Source organism: Cyrtonyx montezumae, unplaced genomic scaffold (genome assembly GCF_038088225.1).
Source record: "Cyrtonyx montezumae isolate F1298 unplaced genomic scaffold, pur_monq_1.0 scaffold_2, whole genome shotgun sequence".
NCBI classification, from domain to species: Eukaryota; Metazoa; Chordata; class Aves; order Galliformes; family Odontophoridae; genus Cyrtonyx; species Cyrtonyx montezumae.
Genome location: NW_027071936.1, coordinates 43,556,680 through 43,573,190, shown reverse-complemented (window position 1 = coordinate 43,573,190; position 16,511 = coordinate 43,556,680). Strand labels below are relative to the sequence as shown.

Sequence of the window (16,511 nt, the reverse complement as noted above, 5' to 3'; positions counted from 1 at the left end):
AGAAGGCACACATCCCAATGTATGCCTTGAGTGGTAAGCTGTGAAGGAAATAACATTATTAGCAGCCTTATTTGTGCCAGGATTCCCTATGGAAATCCTTTCATTTCTTCTGAATGTGAGATTTCCGGGGGAGAGATGGAAGATGGGAAGAGAGCTTCTCAGTGAATCTGTTTACCCCAGCAAAGCCTCTTCAGAAGTTTCATCTGTCTTTGTTGCTGTGTTCTGTGTTCAGGAGCACCTGTTTTTTTCCCCTAGGGAGCCATACTTTCCATAGAGTGAAGATATCTTGGCTCTGTTTGTACTGGGGAGGAAGTGGACTCTGAGAAAAGCAATCAGTTATGTTTCTGTGAGCAGGGACATTTAAAAGAGTCTTCTAGTCTGTAGTCCTCTAGCTTAGGAGTTACAGCTATTCAAGCTTGTCTCTGTGTAACTCTTGAGTGCAGAATGTGACACTTCAGGTCTGCTCAGACAGGCTTTACATTTCCGTTTCTGTTTGTGGTCTCAATTCTCTAGCTCTAGACTGGTGCTTCAAAGGTTTTAGTTTCTGTGTTCTTCCAGTATCAATAGAGGCAATATCTACATCCTCATTCTCCTAGAAAACAGCTGCTAACATCTCTATTTTGTAGTTAACGAGCTTTACCTAAGCACAGTATACTTTGTATTCAACCTGATACTTCTTGTCTTAAACCAAATTAATATTATTTGTAGTCTAAGTGGCTTCTTTAAGTCTTCTCAGTTAAGTCATGGTTGGTTAGATCTGTAGCCACTCAAGACGTACAAGGCCAGTTTTGTAAAAAAGAAAATTTTTCCTCTGTTTCTACAGTTTTAATTCACGCTAACTGTAGGGAGGGCAGATGAGAGCAGAATTATGCTTTTACAGAGTGTTTGTCATCTCATCATCCTTTTTTGTTGCATTTGCTATTAATGGACAGGTTCTTAGCAACTCAAGGTCATCACCTGCATGACTGACTGAGATGAAATGCTTTAGAGAAGTTATCATGGAAAGAATTACCTGATGATTTTTCAGTCAAATGTGCTGTTTGTATGTCTAGATTCTTCTAGATTTTGTATGCTGTCTTGATTCTACAGAGGTTAAAAATACTCCTGGTTTAGTTAGGAGAGAGAGAGAAATTGGTGCTTCCTCTGTTTGCCATGTGTGTTGATTTAGATTATGTATTTTACAGAAGTGAAAACCGTAATTTTGGTGCTTTGCAACTTCCATTTGCTCATAAATTTCTTCAGAACCCTCTTGTGGGCATGAAACCTTACAGCCCTGCCACAAGCTAAAAGCAAGTTACTTTTAATGGTCTGTGAAAATCTGTTTACTGCTGGTGAGGGTGGACGGTGGGGGTTTGCAGCTGAACAAGGCAAAATATATGTATATATATTCCATCTCCAAACAAAAAAGCAGTAAGATTATTTTTAGTGTGCATTATTCTTTAATGTGTCTAGTACTGAATGCTACTGCACATCTCCTGTTATGCTTCTCTTTTAGGACAAAAGCTAATGTATCTTGGAAAACTTGAATTGGGTAATACTGAGTTTTATTGTCTAAGTGTAAAACTTTATTTGATGAAAGTGCCTGATTGCAGTGTTACAATGATGAGAAATACCCTCTACAGTGTCAGCTTATCTAATGGGTCTTTGTGTTTCCTCACAGATCCAAATGTGCTCTTCCTTGTTGATTCTCTGATCTATGGGAAAGAAGACAGTGACATCCTGCTGGTGTGCCCACTAACAGATCCAGATGTTTTAAATTTCACCCTGAGAAAATGCGATGGCAAACCTCTCCCCAAAAACATGACATTCATTCCCAATCCACAAAAGGGTATAATTATAAAGAATGCACAGAGGTCATTCAAGGGCTGCTACCAGTGCTTGGCAAAGCATAATGGAGTTGAGAAAATATCAGAGCACATTTACCTGAATGTGAGACCAGGTAACACTGGAATTTTTTTCTTCTTGTAGAGCACCTGATTTTCACCTTCCCTTCCTATGAGCTGATGGGAGGTGCTCTGAAGAGAAACTTCCCCTTGTGTCCTGACTTTACCATGGATGGCGATTCTTCTGGGGACTTACAGAGTCCTCTACTCAAAGCCTGATGTGCTTCTGCACCAAGCAATTGTTTTGTGACATGTCTGAATGCTGCAGGCAGCAGTTGTGTGAGGGCACAGGTTGTCTTGCGAGACTTGGGTTGTAACTGTTCTGAGCAGGTTTGGCCACAGTCACTCCTATCTTCTGTTTAAGGTGATTTCCAGATGTTCTTTTTTCACCATTTAAGAAATGTGGGTTTTGCTGTTTAACTTGGAGGACAAACCAGTGCCCTGAGGTTTGAACAGGCTTGTGCAGGCAAAGTGAAGATTTGTATGCCTGACTCATGTGTCTGTTGCTCACAAGTGACAGTGTGAAGAACCTGATGGCCATGAAGAAGGAAGATTCAGCAGAAGCAGGGCTTGAGGGAACACAGGGATATTGTTTGTTTCCATCTTCATGGTCACAACAGCAAGTGTGCTTCCAGATCATGAGTGCATTGTGTTGGCTGCAAGATGCACCTCTGCCAACCTCTAGATTAAGCCTTCCATTTCACCTTTGTGCACCCTAGGGCAGTAGGTTTAGGAAGGAGGAAATCCCCATGCCTTGCTGCACAGTGCGTTGCAAGTAGGTTTTATGTGGAGAGTTTGGAGCCTGCTATTACAGTATTTGTTAATCCACTGTGTAAATACTCTCATGGGAGTCAGAGAGTGGTTCAGCAAGCCGGTCTGGCTCAGTTACATGAGTTTACTCTCCATATAGATCTTGAGCTCTTTAAATAAAGTTATCACTTGCTCCAGCTGATCATGTGTCTTCGTTGACACATGGGAGATGTAGAGGCTGCAGTGAGACCTAGCGGGGGAGCATTGCTTGCGTTCACAGACATTTGGCTGCACTGTTTCTGCTGCTGTGAGTGCATCTCTGTTCACATGGCCATGGTGCCACATTGAGATGGTGGTTGTTGAATGGGGAGTGTTGCGTGGAGATCTCAGTGGCCATCCCTGTGTTTTCTGAGAGTCATCCAGTGGGTTCCCCTCAGCTCATTTGATGAGTGATGCTAGGAGTAGGTGATGGGCAGCTGCTGAGTGTCGACCCTGAGAAGGGGAGGGCTGCCCTTCCAACAGTGAGAGATGTTGTTTGCTTCATGGCTGTGGCAGTTTGACCTGCTTGGACTGGTGCTCCTCAGCACTGGGATGGACAGCAAGGGCTGCCTGAAGCCTGCACTTTTATGTATCAAATTGAAGAAGCCTTTCTCCTGTTTTTTTTGAAATTAATACTGAGCATTTCAATGGATTTTAATAAATAATAAAATATTTTAATTAACGAGAACAGAAGTTTAATCAATCAGTACAGACATCTCTGGCATTCTCCTCTGACTTAAAAAGATCAAGTCCATTCTTGCTCTCTCTAGTATTTGCTCTGTAACTAAAGTTTTTTTTTTGTTTTTTTTTTTTTTCTTCAGGGATGATCAAAGAAAGAAACTGCTTAACAGTTGATTGACACAACTGACATGTCTCTGTCGTGGGAGAATGCAAGTTCTCCTATTGGTGTATTTCACTTTTATGAGCTAGAAGTCTGTACTCGCTGGATCTAGTGGTGACTTCAGACAGCCAGGCGCTGGCTTGGCATCTGTTGCTGGCAGCCTTCTAATGGTGTACAGCAGTAGGTGGCCTGCAGGACCCAGACACTGTTCCCCTTCTGAAGAGAAGTGTTCAGTGAGTGGAAGCATCTGCTTAAGCCCAGCAGCAGCAAAGCAGTGCCATGGTGTTGTCATCCTCATAGTTGTCATTGTTGTGCTGTAGTGCCAAATCCATAACAGTGAAAAGACCCACTTTATTCTTATCTAAAGTTTTCACTTTTAGTAGGCAATGCTTTTGTAGTCATAACCATGGCACTTAAACCCCCAGCCTGAGCTTCTGGTGCTGAATAGCAGGAGGGGGGCCCATGAAGCAAGGAACTGTGCTGCATATTCAGACATATACTACTCTGGTACTCTGACACAGGGAGTGCTTACGTCCAGCCCTTTTCTAAACAATGAGGAGCTTTATAGCCTTTTTTTTTTCAATCCATAGATGTTGCTGGCGGGTGAGAACACAGCATGCATTCTGCACTGGCTTCCCCATGTCCCTTGGGTACTGCTGGGGCATGATTTTTTGTGTGGGCATTTATATCTGAAGAGAGCAAACATGGTTCTTTGTTCCCTCCCATAACTGCTTGCAGCAATATGAGGAAAACATTATTGTTAAAACATGAATGGATGAGAAACATGGCATTTTTCTAAGTTTTATATAATTTACTTAATACAACTACAAACTCTGTGTTGGAGGCAGGAAGAGAGTCTGGAATGCTTTATCTGATGCACTGCAGTTGCATTTTGAAAATGAGTTTTTCTGCATAAAAGTCCCAGTGAGAAGTTTACTTCTACCGTCACAAGCCTGGAGTTTCACAAATGAGAAAAAACTAAAGAAAGTATTAAGAAAACAGAAAAGCAAATTGTAGAAAGTCCAAAGTGTTAAAGAGCTTTGCTGAGATTAAACACGTAGTCCTCAAGTATACTTGAGTCATGACTGGGGTATAGCAAGCCCACAGGGCTGTAGATCTGTGACATTTTCCTGAACAGACCATTCCAAGTGTTTTGTAAGCACCTGCCTTTCAGGTGACCGAGGTGTCAGTGACCATGGCTCCAGCCACCCCTGCTTCTGTGAAAGCCATTTGTGAGTAGAGGTTGTGGTGCTGTCAGAGGCAGATGTGCTGAAAGCCTCGAGCTGCATGTGCCCTGCCTGGGGACGGAAGCTTCCAAGCAGGTCTAGCAGGTGCTTGCCACGGACCTGCCAGACAGCGCTTTGCGTCAGCTGCTCTATTTCATATTTCAAAGCTGCAGTTAGTATAAGGCTGTGGTTCTTCAGTGACTGATCTTCACTGAGTTTAGAGTACAACATTTTAATTGCTGTCAGGGAATGAGTTGTCTCACTGATGGTTCAACATTTTCAAGTTTATCATGCAAGTTACTAAGCTCTAGCAAGTATTACCTAACTTTAAATTTAATTTGAAGGGGAATTGAAGCAGAAATGTGCCTGTTGTAAAGAAACAACTGTGTAATATGTTAAAGAAATTTGAATGCCTCTTGGAGGCCTGAAATTTTATTGGAAAGTTAATGAGTGTTGATTTTTATCCCCGCTTGGAAACTCTGAAGCTAATGAAAAGTAATGCACTTCTGAATTGTTTTCCAGTTCACAAAGCTCTTCCAGTCATTACCTTATCCAAAAGCTATGAGCTTCTCAAAGAAGGGGAAGAATTTGAAGTTACATGCATAATCACGGATGTGGATAGCAGCGTAAAAGCTAGTTGGGTTTCTTACAAAAGTGGGGTGAGTGCCTTTATTCACATCTTGTGTGCCTCAGCACAGTGCAAACTGTTTGTGAATGTTCATGTACTTGCTTTGCATCCCTGGCGCGTGGTCAATTTGGATTTGCTGCCTTCTCTAAGGGCCACATCCTACAGACTGGTGAGGGTTCTCTGTCTGTCCTGAGCCCATGTGGGCCTCCACGATCACTGAGCGTGGCTAGAGGGAGAGCATCGACACTGGCTTCTCTTCACAAAGAGAAGCTATAGTTCAGCTCTTCAATGTGAAGTTTAGGTGACCTCTGTTGGGCTGCCTAAATACAGAAGCACGGAGTGCCTACACATCACATTGCAATCAATGGGAGCTGCAAATATCAACACATGGACTGCAAATCACATATTCTAGTCGTTATCATTAACAGTAAAATACCTGCTAATTAGCATAGGATTGTATGTGACAGGAATAGTAGTAAGCAGTCACAGGAATGATTAATTCATTTAAATTATATGGTGTGCCTCACTAACTAGGAAAGTTCTGAAAAATGTACTAGTGAACTGCCTGTAGTGATCACTGAAGTTGCTGCTGACATGACGGAATGAAATTATGGACAACATAAATACTCCAGGGGAGTTGGCTACTAGCAGCACAGCTCTGATGAAGACCAGCAACAGAGAGGTCCCCTCCATTGGTCACCTTGGTGCTCGAAACACAGGGCTGGGTTTCAGGAAAGAAAACCGTAAGAGAAGACCCAGGAATTATCAGGCACTGGTTTGTGCTTAAGGACACTTTTTACTCTTCTGAATATACCCCAAAATTTAAACAAATTAAAAACCCTTGTGAAAACCTGTTGGTAACTCCTGCCATATATGCTTCCATGCTAATTAGTTGGACCTTTACTGTTAATGCATAATTTTCTGTCTACATATGCTTGGAAAAAAAAGGATTCTATGATTGTGTGACGTTTGGATAAATAGCATAACCTCAGGCAAATAGTGAACTGGAGGCTCACTCCCTGGGGCTGGTTATCTGGCACAGCCTCTCTTGCTAAGTGGTTGTGGCTCTAGAAATCCCATCACACAGCTCCAAGGGCTGGGGGAGCACTAAGTGAACCAAAGGTAGTGTGGTATCTGCAGATGGGGCTTCTGGGTCTGTGCCAAGGTCAGTCGCAAGTCTTTCGTTTAAGGACTGCACTTCTTTTCTTGCTCTTCTCTCTGCTTTTCTGTGTTAGGATGTGATGAGACCTAGAGTCTTTCCTTAAGTTTTCATTCTTTCTCTTTTTTTGTTTTATGAGTAAAAGCCATTTGGAAAATACTTCTGACCAATAAGTTTGACCTTCCTGTCCCTTCTGGTAAATGATTGGGATGCTATCTTTTAAATATTTACTATCGTCACATTAAATTTGGTACAGAAACAGAATACATAACATTCATGTATGCAGAATTTTTCCTGAATAGGTTAAAGGAAAGAAGTTGAAAGGAGTTGTTACCACTTCTAAAAATTGGAGACTTGTAAGTGAGCACTTCCACACAGAGTAGATTTCTGTTGGTGGTTTGTGTAGCTCAGAAGGAATCAAAACTGCATAGAGAAAATAAAACCCAAACCTTACTGTGTGATTCTGTGATTTGTTAGCACAAATAAAATCTTCTGTCAGTTCCTCACCTGCATCTTCATTAAAAGTACAGCCAGAGTGATCAGGATCTGGCTCGGGAAATAGGGGTTTAATCTCTGCGTTTTGGGTTGGTCTCACTCAGGTAGGTTCTCCAGGTCTTTGTGGAGCTGGAAGTGCTCTGTCTCGAAACATCAGATGTGAAAACATTAAAGTGCAGTGTGCCCTAGAGTGGGATTTTGAGACAGGAGGGGAAGGAGTATAACTTCGGAAAGGACATTGTCTCTCAAAGACAGTGATCACACACTTGTTTTGCATAGAGAGATTCTAGTGACAGGTTTGTCGTGATGGCTTATTATTCCAGTTTAAAGTCATGAATATTAATATAGTGAAGTCATAATTACTTCTATTTTTAATTTATCGAGGAAAGATGCTGCATACACAGTGTTTTAGATGTTAATTGTTTTTTACCGACAGATTGTTACAAGCAAAAGCAGAAATTTGGGTGATTACGGATACGAAAGGAAATTAACATTGAACATCCGTTCAGTGGGAGTTAATGATTCTGGAGAATTCACATGCCAAGCAGAGAACCCTTTTGGAAAAACCAATGCCACGGTAACCTTGAAAGCATTAGGTAAATAGTTCCTGTAGAAATCGTAACATTTCTAATTATGGAAGGTAGAAAGTGGAGATACTGAGTGTCTTTCCCTTCCTTCTCTCTCCTTTTCCCCAAACATGAATGTGTAAGTTACTTCATTAAAAGGTTAATGCAGACTAGGTGCCATATGGGGGTGGTTCAGGAAGGGCTGTGGAATGTGCAGCTCCTTTAATTTCTGCAGCCTTGTGCGTGTTATTGGATTGTGATATTAGAACAACCACCCAACAGTGTTTCCATCTCTCTGTTTTTTCTCATCTTTCCTGGTTTAATTTAAAATTTAATCCAGTCTTAATGAAGCAAGTAATTTAACTTTGCCTAGTACCTATGCTTTAGTGAATTGGCAGCACAAGCACAAAGCATATCTTCAGTACCTGCCTTCCGAGCATGGGACATTTCGCTGACATCGGCATGTCAATGTTTTTTTTTTTTTTTAAATTCAGGAGGAGCTAGATATGTATTTGTATTTAAATTTATGCTGTGGGGAACATTGAAGTGTGCATAGGCAGCATGAAATGGCTCCAGAGCTCACCACTGTGGTAAATCCAGCAACTGTCACTTCTGTAGGTTTGGGGATCATATTCCTTAACAGTTAGCAAGCTCCCCTCCTCCCTTTGTTTAACAACGTTGTCACTTAGACCTCTTCTGCTGTGTATTAGCTCGTATGGTATACAGTGCCATTCACATTTTAAAGCTGCCAAAAAGTGCTAATTTGATCGTCTAATTAAGGACATATGCTTGATAATTCTGACCAAGTCTGTGTAGTTGGTTAAAATAGTTTCAGTACCTTACCTTTCAAGACAACCAAGGGCAACTGAGACTGCAGCTGTGTGCCAGGCCTCATATTCTCTTCCATAGTAAATCTATTTTTCTGGAGACAAGTTCCCCTGCAACGTTGCTTGATTTGCTTTCCCAGGTAACATAAAGAAAACAGAAGCACTTGACTTCTGTGGATAGATCTCCAGCCTGAGTGCGCTTAACTTTGCTATAGCATTTGAGGGGGTAGAGCTCATGACACATTTTTTATTTATTTTTTAACAGAAGAGACTAGATTCATATGTAAAAGAGCCAGACTGTATTAAGTATGAAATAAAATCTTTTCCCCAAGGAGAATAATATGAAAGCTTTTGTTATAAGAGGAGGGAAGTTCTGAACTTCAAGAATTATTGGGAATACTATGCATGCAAATATGGTTTTAAAAAAGATTGACTTCAGGAAATCTGATGACTGAAATAAAGCATAGCATTGTAGAAAGTAGAAAATAAATCAACAAGTTTGTATTTGGCAAAATACAAAGTTTGTTCTTAGTAAAAATCAGAGAAAAGCTGGAATATTTCATTTTTTCAGATACTTTTCTCCCTAAACCCTCTCAAATTTGTCCTAAAATAAAATAAACTGTCTCCTAGTTTCCTTTCACCTTTTGTTATCAAGTTAGCTGTATCTTTCTAAACCGTGCCAGTTCCCAGCATCATGGGAAGTGATCTGCAGAACAAACTGGGGGAACCCTGGGATTGTATCAGAATCTAAGTCACTATGGCTTTAATGTTATCCTAAAGATTTCAGAGGGATAAGGTTATGTTGGTACATTTCCTGGTTGCTTCTGTAAACAATTGGTTTATCTAACCATGAACAGTTTCTACAGTAGAGTTTTGGACATTGATGGAATGAAAATATTTTTTTTGGCAGGCTCTTGGGTACAATTTTTAATATGTGATTGAACAGAAAATAGAAAAAAGGTCTCAAAGGGAATAAAAGTCTTAAATTTCCAGATTTAAAACCACATCTCTCTCTCTCTCTCTCTCTCTCTCTCTCTCTCTCTTTTTTTAAATAATAGTGACTATTTTATATCATACCTGCTTGCATTGAGTATATGTCTTCCTTTCTTAGAAACATCTGTCAAGTGCTCTGTTAGCTCCATATGGTTTCACCAAGGCCCATTGCCTTCGGTTTTCATGAGCTCAGGTGCCCAGCTGGCTACCACAGTTTGATCACCAGAAAGTGGGAAGAGGCAGGAATTTGAGATTGACTTGAGGCTGAATTCAAGCTTTCCCAGCTTTTTCAAGCATTTTTCTTTGTTACTGCAGTCTGTCTGTCAGACTGATAATTCCCATATGATTTTGTGCAATAGGACTGAAAAAAATTTGTCTTTCAAAGTGAAGCTGAAGTGAAGCTGATGAGTTCATTAATGAAATTAAAACTACTGCTGTAAGGATGCTGCTCCATGTGATATTTTGGAATGGAACTACTCAGTGATAAATGGTATCCACCAAAGAAAAGATTAAGACCCAGCAGTAGATGAACAGACAGTTGCTATCCTGACCTATGGACTTAGTGCATTTTTCTCTAAATACAGATGAAGCTATTAAAGACTGTAATGTCATTCTCAATTACACTTGACAAAGGATTGTTGAGTCTTCTACTATGTTGTCATAAATGATCAATTTATCTTGCTCTTTTTTAGTGTTTCTTTTGTGCCATAGTATTAGTAACTCTGATTTTTTGAAAAATGTAAACATTGGAGTGGTATTGAACATGTGTCTGCATTCTTCCAAAAGCACATAAAGGTTATTTATCACCAGGAGATGGAAGCCTTTCTGTTAAAGCATGCAAGCTTGCTTTGTTCTCTGCCTCATTGTTATATATAACTAGCGGTCTTGGTTTCAGCAGATGAGGGCTCAAGTTCTGCTTAGTAGATCAGGTTTCCTGTTTCACAGTTGAACGTGTGATCACTGATCTTGAAGTAACATAAGTGTGGTTAGAGGGCTGGCAATCTCCTAAATGGTTCTGAAATTGTCTTTCTTTTCCTATTATGGCTGTCAGCTAAAGGATTTGTCCGTTTGCTTGCAACAATGAATACCACAATAGACATAAATGCAGGACAAAATGGAAATTTAACAGTTGAATATGAGGCGTATCCAAAACCAAAGGAAGAAGTCTGGATGTACATGAATGAAACATTACAGAATTCTTCGGACCACTATGTCAAGTACAAGACTGTGGGCAATAACAGGTAATAAGAATGGCTTTAAGTGCTATTGATTTCACTTTGAAACAGCAAACAAGAGTCCACTCTAAAAAGGTGAAAGTGGAGATGGCAAGAAAATTGTTTCTGGAAGGTCTTGCCAACATGTGGCTTACCACAGTACCTGGTATGAAGTCTGCCAGCCGAGGTGTGGAGCAGTGCTTAGCTGAGTGTATCATCTGAGGGACCATCATGCCTCCCAGCTCACTTACCTGATACCATTGCTGCCCATAGGCTAAAGTAAGAATTCAGAGTTTGTGCATGGAGGCCCTCCACCACCACACAGAGTATGCAGAAGACCATGAACTATTTATTTCTATCTTAGCTTTTTGTTCAGCAGTTAACTGTTGATAGAAAGTTCTGAGCATCACTAATGCTTTTTTTTTTCTCTACAGTTATACAAGCGAACTTCACCTTACCCGATTAAAAGGAACAGAGGGAGGCATTTACACATTTTTTGTGTCCAACTCAGATGCCAGCTCCTCTGTAACATTTAATGTCTATGTGAAAAGTAAGTGAACAGTCTGAAATATTTCATTATAACAGTAATTGTATTTTATACAACATAATGTATGCACAAGATGTCACAGCATGGTTCAGCATATGAGATGCTTTCTGAAGTGAAGCACATGCTGCAAAACTATTTAAATGTCAAGATATAAAAGTGCAGAGTACTTACACAAATCCACCTACCATCCAGCATGACCTTACATTCTGGCAAACATACTCCAGAGGTTACTGGAGAGCAGATAGATAATTTATACAAGGAAAAAAAAAAAAAGAAAAATAAAGGTAGCACCTGGAAAGGAGGTCTCAAAAATGAGCATGTACCATAAACCTTTGATAATTTAAGGTGGAGCAGGATGTATGAGGATTGCATATATATAACTTGCATTTTTGGCTGCCAAGTTAAGCTATTAATTTTCTTCAAGTTGTTTGAGTTGCTTGTACAATTTGAAAATTGTCAGTAGAACTATTTGTTTGTGCCTTTTAGCATCTAAGTGCTTCTACATGATAATATAGATCTCCATCATTTTAGAGAAATCTGCACAGCTTTACCAATGCATACACTGTCATCTTTATGTGTTTGTAAAAAAAAAAGGGCATCAATCTCAGTTTCAAATACAATTCTTCAAGACAAAGGCTAAACTTGAAAACGAGTTAAGTGAAACCTTCAGGAAACTGTCCTTTGTGACAGAGCCATCCTTTTAGAGAATTTCATATTCTCAAATATTGGCAGTGGATATACGCAAAGATTAAAGACTGAAGACAAACTGGAGAAACTAACCCAAGGTAGATAGTGATGCCTTCAAGTATGGGGTGACAGAAAATGTAGGAAGTGCAGCATGTGCTGCAAATACATTGTTGCAGTGCTTTAGCAGTAAAAGGTCTTTCTCGGGGCATGGGCTCATGCAGAGGACCATTGAGACTTCTGCACATGCACAAAATCCTAGGTATTAACTTCTGTATTGTTCCCATTTGTCAATAAATGTCAACATCTGAAGCATCAGTGTCATATTTCCAATGCTGTAGTTTGTGTCTAGAATTATCATTTTGGCTCCTTTTGAAACATGTCATTTCTTTCATTCTTCATGAATGCAGTCATTTGCGTTGTGCATTTCACTTCCCTAGATATTATTTTTGTGGTGAGGGCACTGGCAACCTCAGCTATCCTTTGCCATCTTGGATGAGTGTGGATTGCAGTCACAAGGGAGAATTCAGCTGTTGTAGAGGTTAACGAAGCTAAGTGTTGAGGTAGACATTTAGTTTCTGGGAAGAAATGGAAGAAATCACAGGTTGTCTGTGGAGTCATCAGTTCCCATAAGGCTGAGTGATGTTTCCCAACTTACAGCATCATATATGTACTGGGAACTGGTCACTGTGGGCTCTTCTGGCTGCTCAGGAGCAATCTGGGAAAAGAACTTAGAAAAATGGCAAGTTCTGCCAACATCAGATGTCAGTACTCAGTGTAGAACTCCATGTTGCTCCTTTCGAGGAGACTACTACTTTATAAAGGCTGAAACCCCCAAAGGTCATGTTAGGAAACCACACTAGGAAGGGCACATGGAAGCATTATGGTCGTGACAGGAGGGAGAGTGCATGACTTAATTTTGACAGACTTGTCTATACAACCAGCAGTAATCAGGTATCCTTAATTCTTGCACCAACATGGAAGTTATCAGCTTGGAAGTCTTGAAAGCAGTAAGATCGGCCTTGGAATAAAATGAAGAGATTGAAGCCACCTCAATACAGCCCCGGTTACCATGTAGTGTGGCCCTGGGTGGGCTGCTGATGTTGCTGAAATGGATGGATTTGATGCACTAAGCTCAGAAATAGTTTTTTTTTTTTGTATTTTGAATCAACTACTGCAAACATTTTTTTCCTTTTGAAAAGGGAAGTTGAAGCAGATCGATCCTTCGATATGTTTTTAGGAAAAATATAACCTCCTCTTTTCAGTAGCATGTAAGGTATGAAACAAACTGCACAACAACATAACATATTATTTCAAATAGCAGAGTAACTACAGGAGGTCAGTCAAGTGCGGGTGGGCCAAATGCTGATCTAATCATGTGTCCTGACCTGGCCTTGTTGTCACTGGGAACTTTGCATAAATAGCTAGGATCTAGCTTCTACTGTTTACAAGTCTGGCTCAGGTATGTAATCAGCAGAAAGCAATCAAACAGGTAAAACAGGATTCATAATCAGGAGGATATCTTCATGTAAACACAAATCTGTGATGCTGAAGCATTTGCTGAAAGATGTGAAAAACCCAGTGCAGAAAGACTTGCTTTAGATTTAAACACATTTAGCAATTGCATATGCTAATCTGAAACAATAATAAATTGCTAAAATAAAATGTAGTCAGACAGAGAGAGTGTTAAATTACAACTTGACAAGCAGCATGCTTAACTGAGTTACAATTGAGAAATTGTACAAATCTCCCAGAGTGGCAAGTTACCATGCATCTAGCAATTAGTGGAGGAATCTTCAAGCTGATATCTGCATTTAATGCAAAATAATATCTGTCTATAATCATAGTCAACAAAATAATGTCTGTGCAGTTGGGGCTCATGCTGCAAGGAGAAAAATGGTTACAGCATTAGAGGTCATGTGAAGCTCAGAGTTTTTCTTGTCATTGCAATATGTAGTGATCAAATGAGGAGTCACTGTAGTGCTATGGAAAGATTCAGTCCAGTCCAAAAAATGTGGCTGTAAAAGGAAATTTATCTCTGAGCTGATAGAAAATACCTATTAAAAGTTTTTAAACATCTATCTTCCTGTGCTAATTATGAAGAAAGTGGTAATAAAAAGCTATTGAATCCACAACGGTGTTATACAGAGCACGGTGCTTAAAGAGAATTGGCCTATTTTGAATCTTTGCTATGTTCAGAATCAGCATTGATGCAGAGAGCTAAAAATCAGTTCAGAGATGGTGAAATGAGAAGTTCAGGGCATCGTTAAGAGATCTTTATGGTGCTGGGACATGACACAAAATTATATTGTGTTGTGACACTGCCTGACACACAGCATATACCTAAATGCACAGTTAGTTTCACAATTCAACCATGTAGATAAGACTTTTGGAAAGCTGAGTTTCATATAATCCATGAGTGCTAGGACTGTGTGAGATGCTGCCTGCTATCAAAAAAGTTCTGCTCCAAATGAGTAATGTTGAAAACTGGTCTCAACATTTTGTAACAATGTTTGGTTCTGGGTGGTTTGCATAAAACACAGCATGCGGATTTAGAAATGAAAGAACATTTGGTTCTTGTAACATGACTCATGAGAAGATGCTACGTGATTGAGAGTATACGTGTGTTTTATTGCCTCCAATTTAATCAGCAAGTAGAATATTCATTAAAAACGGTGTGCAGTCTTGGCACATGGATTTTATCTGAAATAAATTTATCTGAAATAAAATTTTTCCACAGTTGTCAATACAGTCTCACACCTTCTTAGAATATTAGAAGCTCTCTAAGATCTTGGTAAAGTTAATGGGCTATTAATTTGTGCCAAGTGAGCAACATCTTTGGCATATAGTCTGGCTTTGCCATTAATGCCTCTTTTTTTTTTTTTTTTAATTTGCAAGGAAGCTAATACAGCTGTGGATTCTAATTCTATTTCTCCAAGAAATAAATCTTTCTTATATTTGCCAGAGCTGTGTAGGTGTTGTCCTTGCCTGAAGGCCTGTGACATTGGGCTAATGACTCCAAAGTCCACCTGATTGCTCTGTTTTCCCATCGTACTCAACACAGCAGCTCTGGTCTGCATACAGCACCAGCCCCAGTGCAGAGACAAGGAGTGCAGCGTCATAGCATGGGGCACCAGCTGGCTGCCTTGCTTTGTAAACTGCTAGAGCAATCAGAAATTACAGCTTGGGCAGCTAATACAGCCAGCCAAATATTAGCTTCCTCTACACATGGCATTTCAGACAGTGAGCCTGTTAGGCCAGTGTTTTACTGGGATGCATGCTCTCTGTGGAATCAGGATAGGCACTTGTTGTGTTGTTCGGCAGTTTCTTTTCTGACTGTGGTGGTAATGTTAAATAGAGGGCAGATGCAGGAGTGGTGCAGTTTGACAAGATGTAGCACACACAGCTGTGGATAACCGTCCTTTTTAGAAGCTGGTAGAGTTCCTCTGCAGGAACTAGAGCTGCTTTCTCATTCAGAACACATTACTTTGTTCTGTACAGCTCTTGGCTTTGCTGGTTTAGGATCTTTCATCAGATCAAAAGCACGGAGAAGGTAAGGTGCAGTGAAATCCAGTAGAGGCATTCAGCGTAAGAACAGAGATTTTTGCAGCTGGTCAGTGCTGCAGGACCATGGGAAGCTCAGTTCCCCTGACTCTGTGGGTAATAACACACACAAGTTACTGGGGTGATGAGTATGTGGCAATGCAAATTCTGTATTCCTTTAACATGGGACTTTCATTTGTGTGTGTTGCAGCAAAACCAGAGATCCTTACCTTGGATATACTTAGCAATGACATTCTTCAGTGTGTGGCAGCTGGGTTCCCAGCCCCTACCATTTACTGGTGTTTTTGTCCAGGAACTGAACAGAGGTGAGTTAAATAACCAGAGGCTCCAAAAACTTATTCTAGATATAACACACATTAATATACAATTAAAAATTAAAACTGAAAAATGACTTGGCAGCAGTTACGTTGCATCACTGTTTTCATCAGTTTAGGTATTGCATTATTTGCAGTGGTTTGAGAGGAAGAGAGCAGTACATTTCAATACCCACCTTTGCATCCCATCCTTGAAGGGGGAATAATTAACATTTTCTGCTGTGGAAAAACTTCCTCTCTGCTGCAGGCTAGCTAATTTTGATATCAGTTTGGCCCCAGATGACACACATTCTCTATCCAATTTCACAGAATGACAGTCACAGAATCACTTGTGAATACAGCTGTTATCTTTTGTCTTATTGTGTAATGATATAATTTTTCAAGACATAAAGTAATTAGATTTCTTTTCACATGAAGTGTCTGACAAGTAAACAAGTCTGAAATTATTATATGTAAAACCTGATGCCTAGTTACCACATTTCCAAAAGGCCTGCAGAATTTCACTGTGAAGTGAGCATCTGTGAAGCACATTTTCAGATTTTTGTTGGCTTGCACTGTGGTTGCAAATCTTACACTAGCAAGTCTCCCACCTGCATCATTTCATTTCACTAGAACAAGGTTGCCCAGTGATGTTGCGGTTGTCCTCTCCCTGAAAGCATTCAAAGCCAGGCTGCATGTGGCTTTGAGCAACCTGATCTAGTGGGAACATGTCCCTGCCTATAGCAGAGGGGTTGGAATGGGGTGATCATAAAGGTCCTTTTCAACCCAAACCATTCTATGA

General features: G+C 40.2%; 1 protein-coding gene across 1 annotated transcript in view; it reads left to right on the top strand.

Annotated features, from left to right (window-relative positions):
* The window catches only part of KIT (KIT proto-oncogene, receptor tyrosine kinase), a 52,174-nt gene that overhangs the window by 18,942 nt on the left and 16,721 nt on the right, over window positions 1–16,511 (top strand). The window contains exons 3-8 of the mRNA XM_065737023.1: window positions 1,661–1,939; window positions 5,262–5,398; window positions 7,458–7,617; window positions 10,459–10,648; window positions 11,056–11,171; window positions 15,607–15,721. Of these exons, the coding sequence (XP_065593095.1) occupies window positions 1,661–1,939; window positions 5,262–5,398; window positions 7,458–7,617; window positions 10,459–10,648; window positions 11,056–11,171; window positions 15,607–15,721 (997 nt within the window). The remainder of the gene's footprint in view (window positions 1–1,660; window positions 1,940–5,261; window positions 5,399–7,457; window positions 7,618–10,458; window positions 10,649–11,055; window positions 11,172–15,606; window positions 15,722–16,511) is intronic.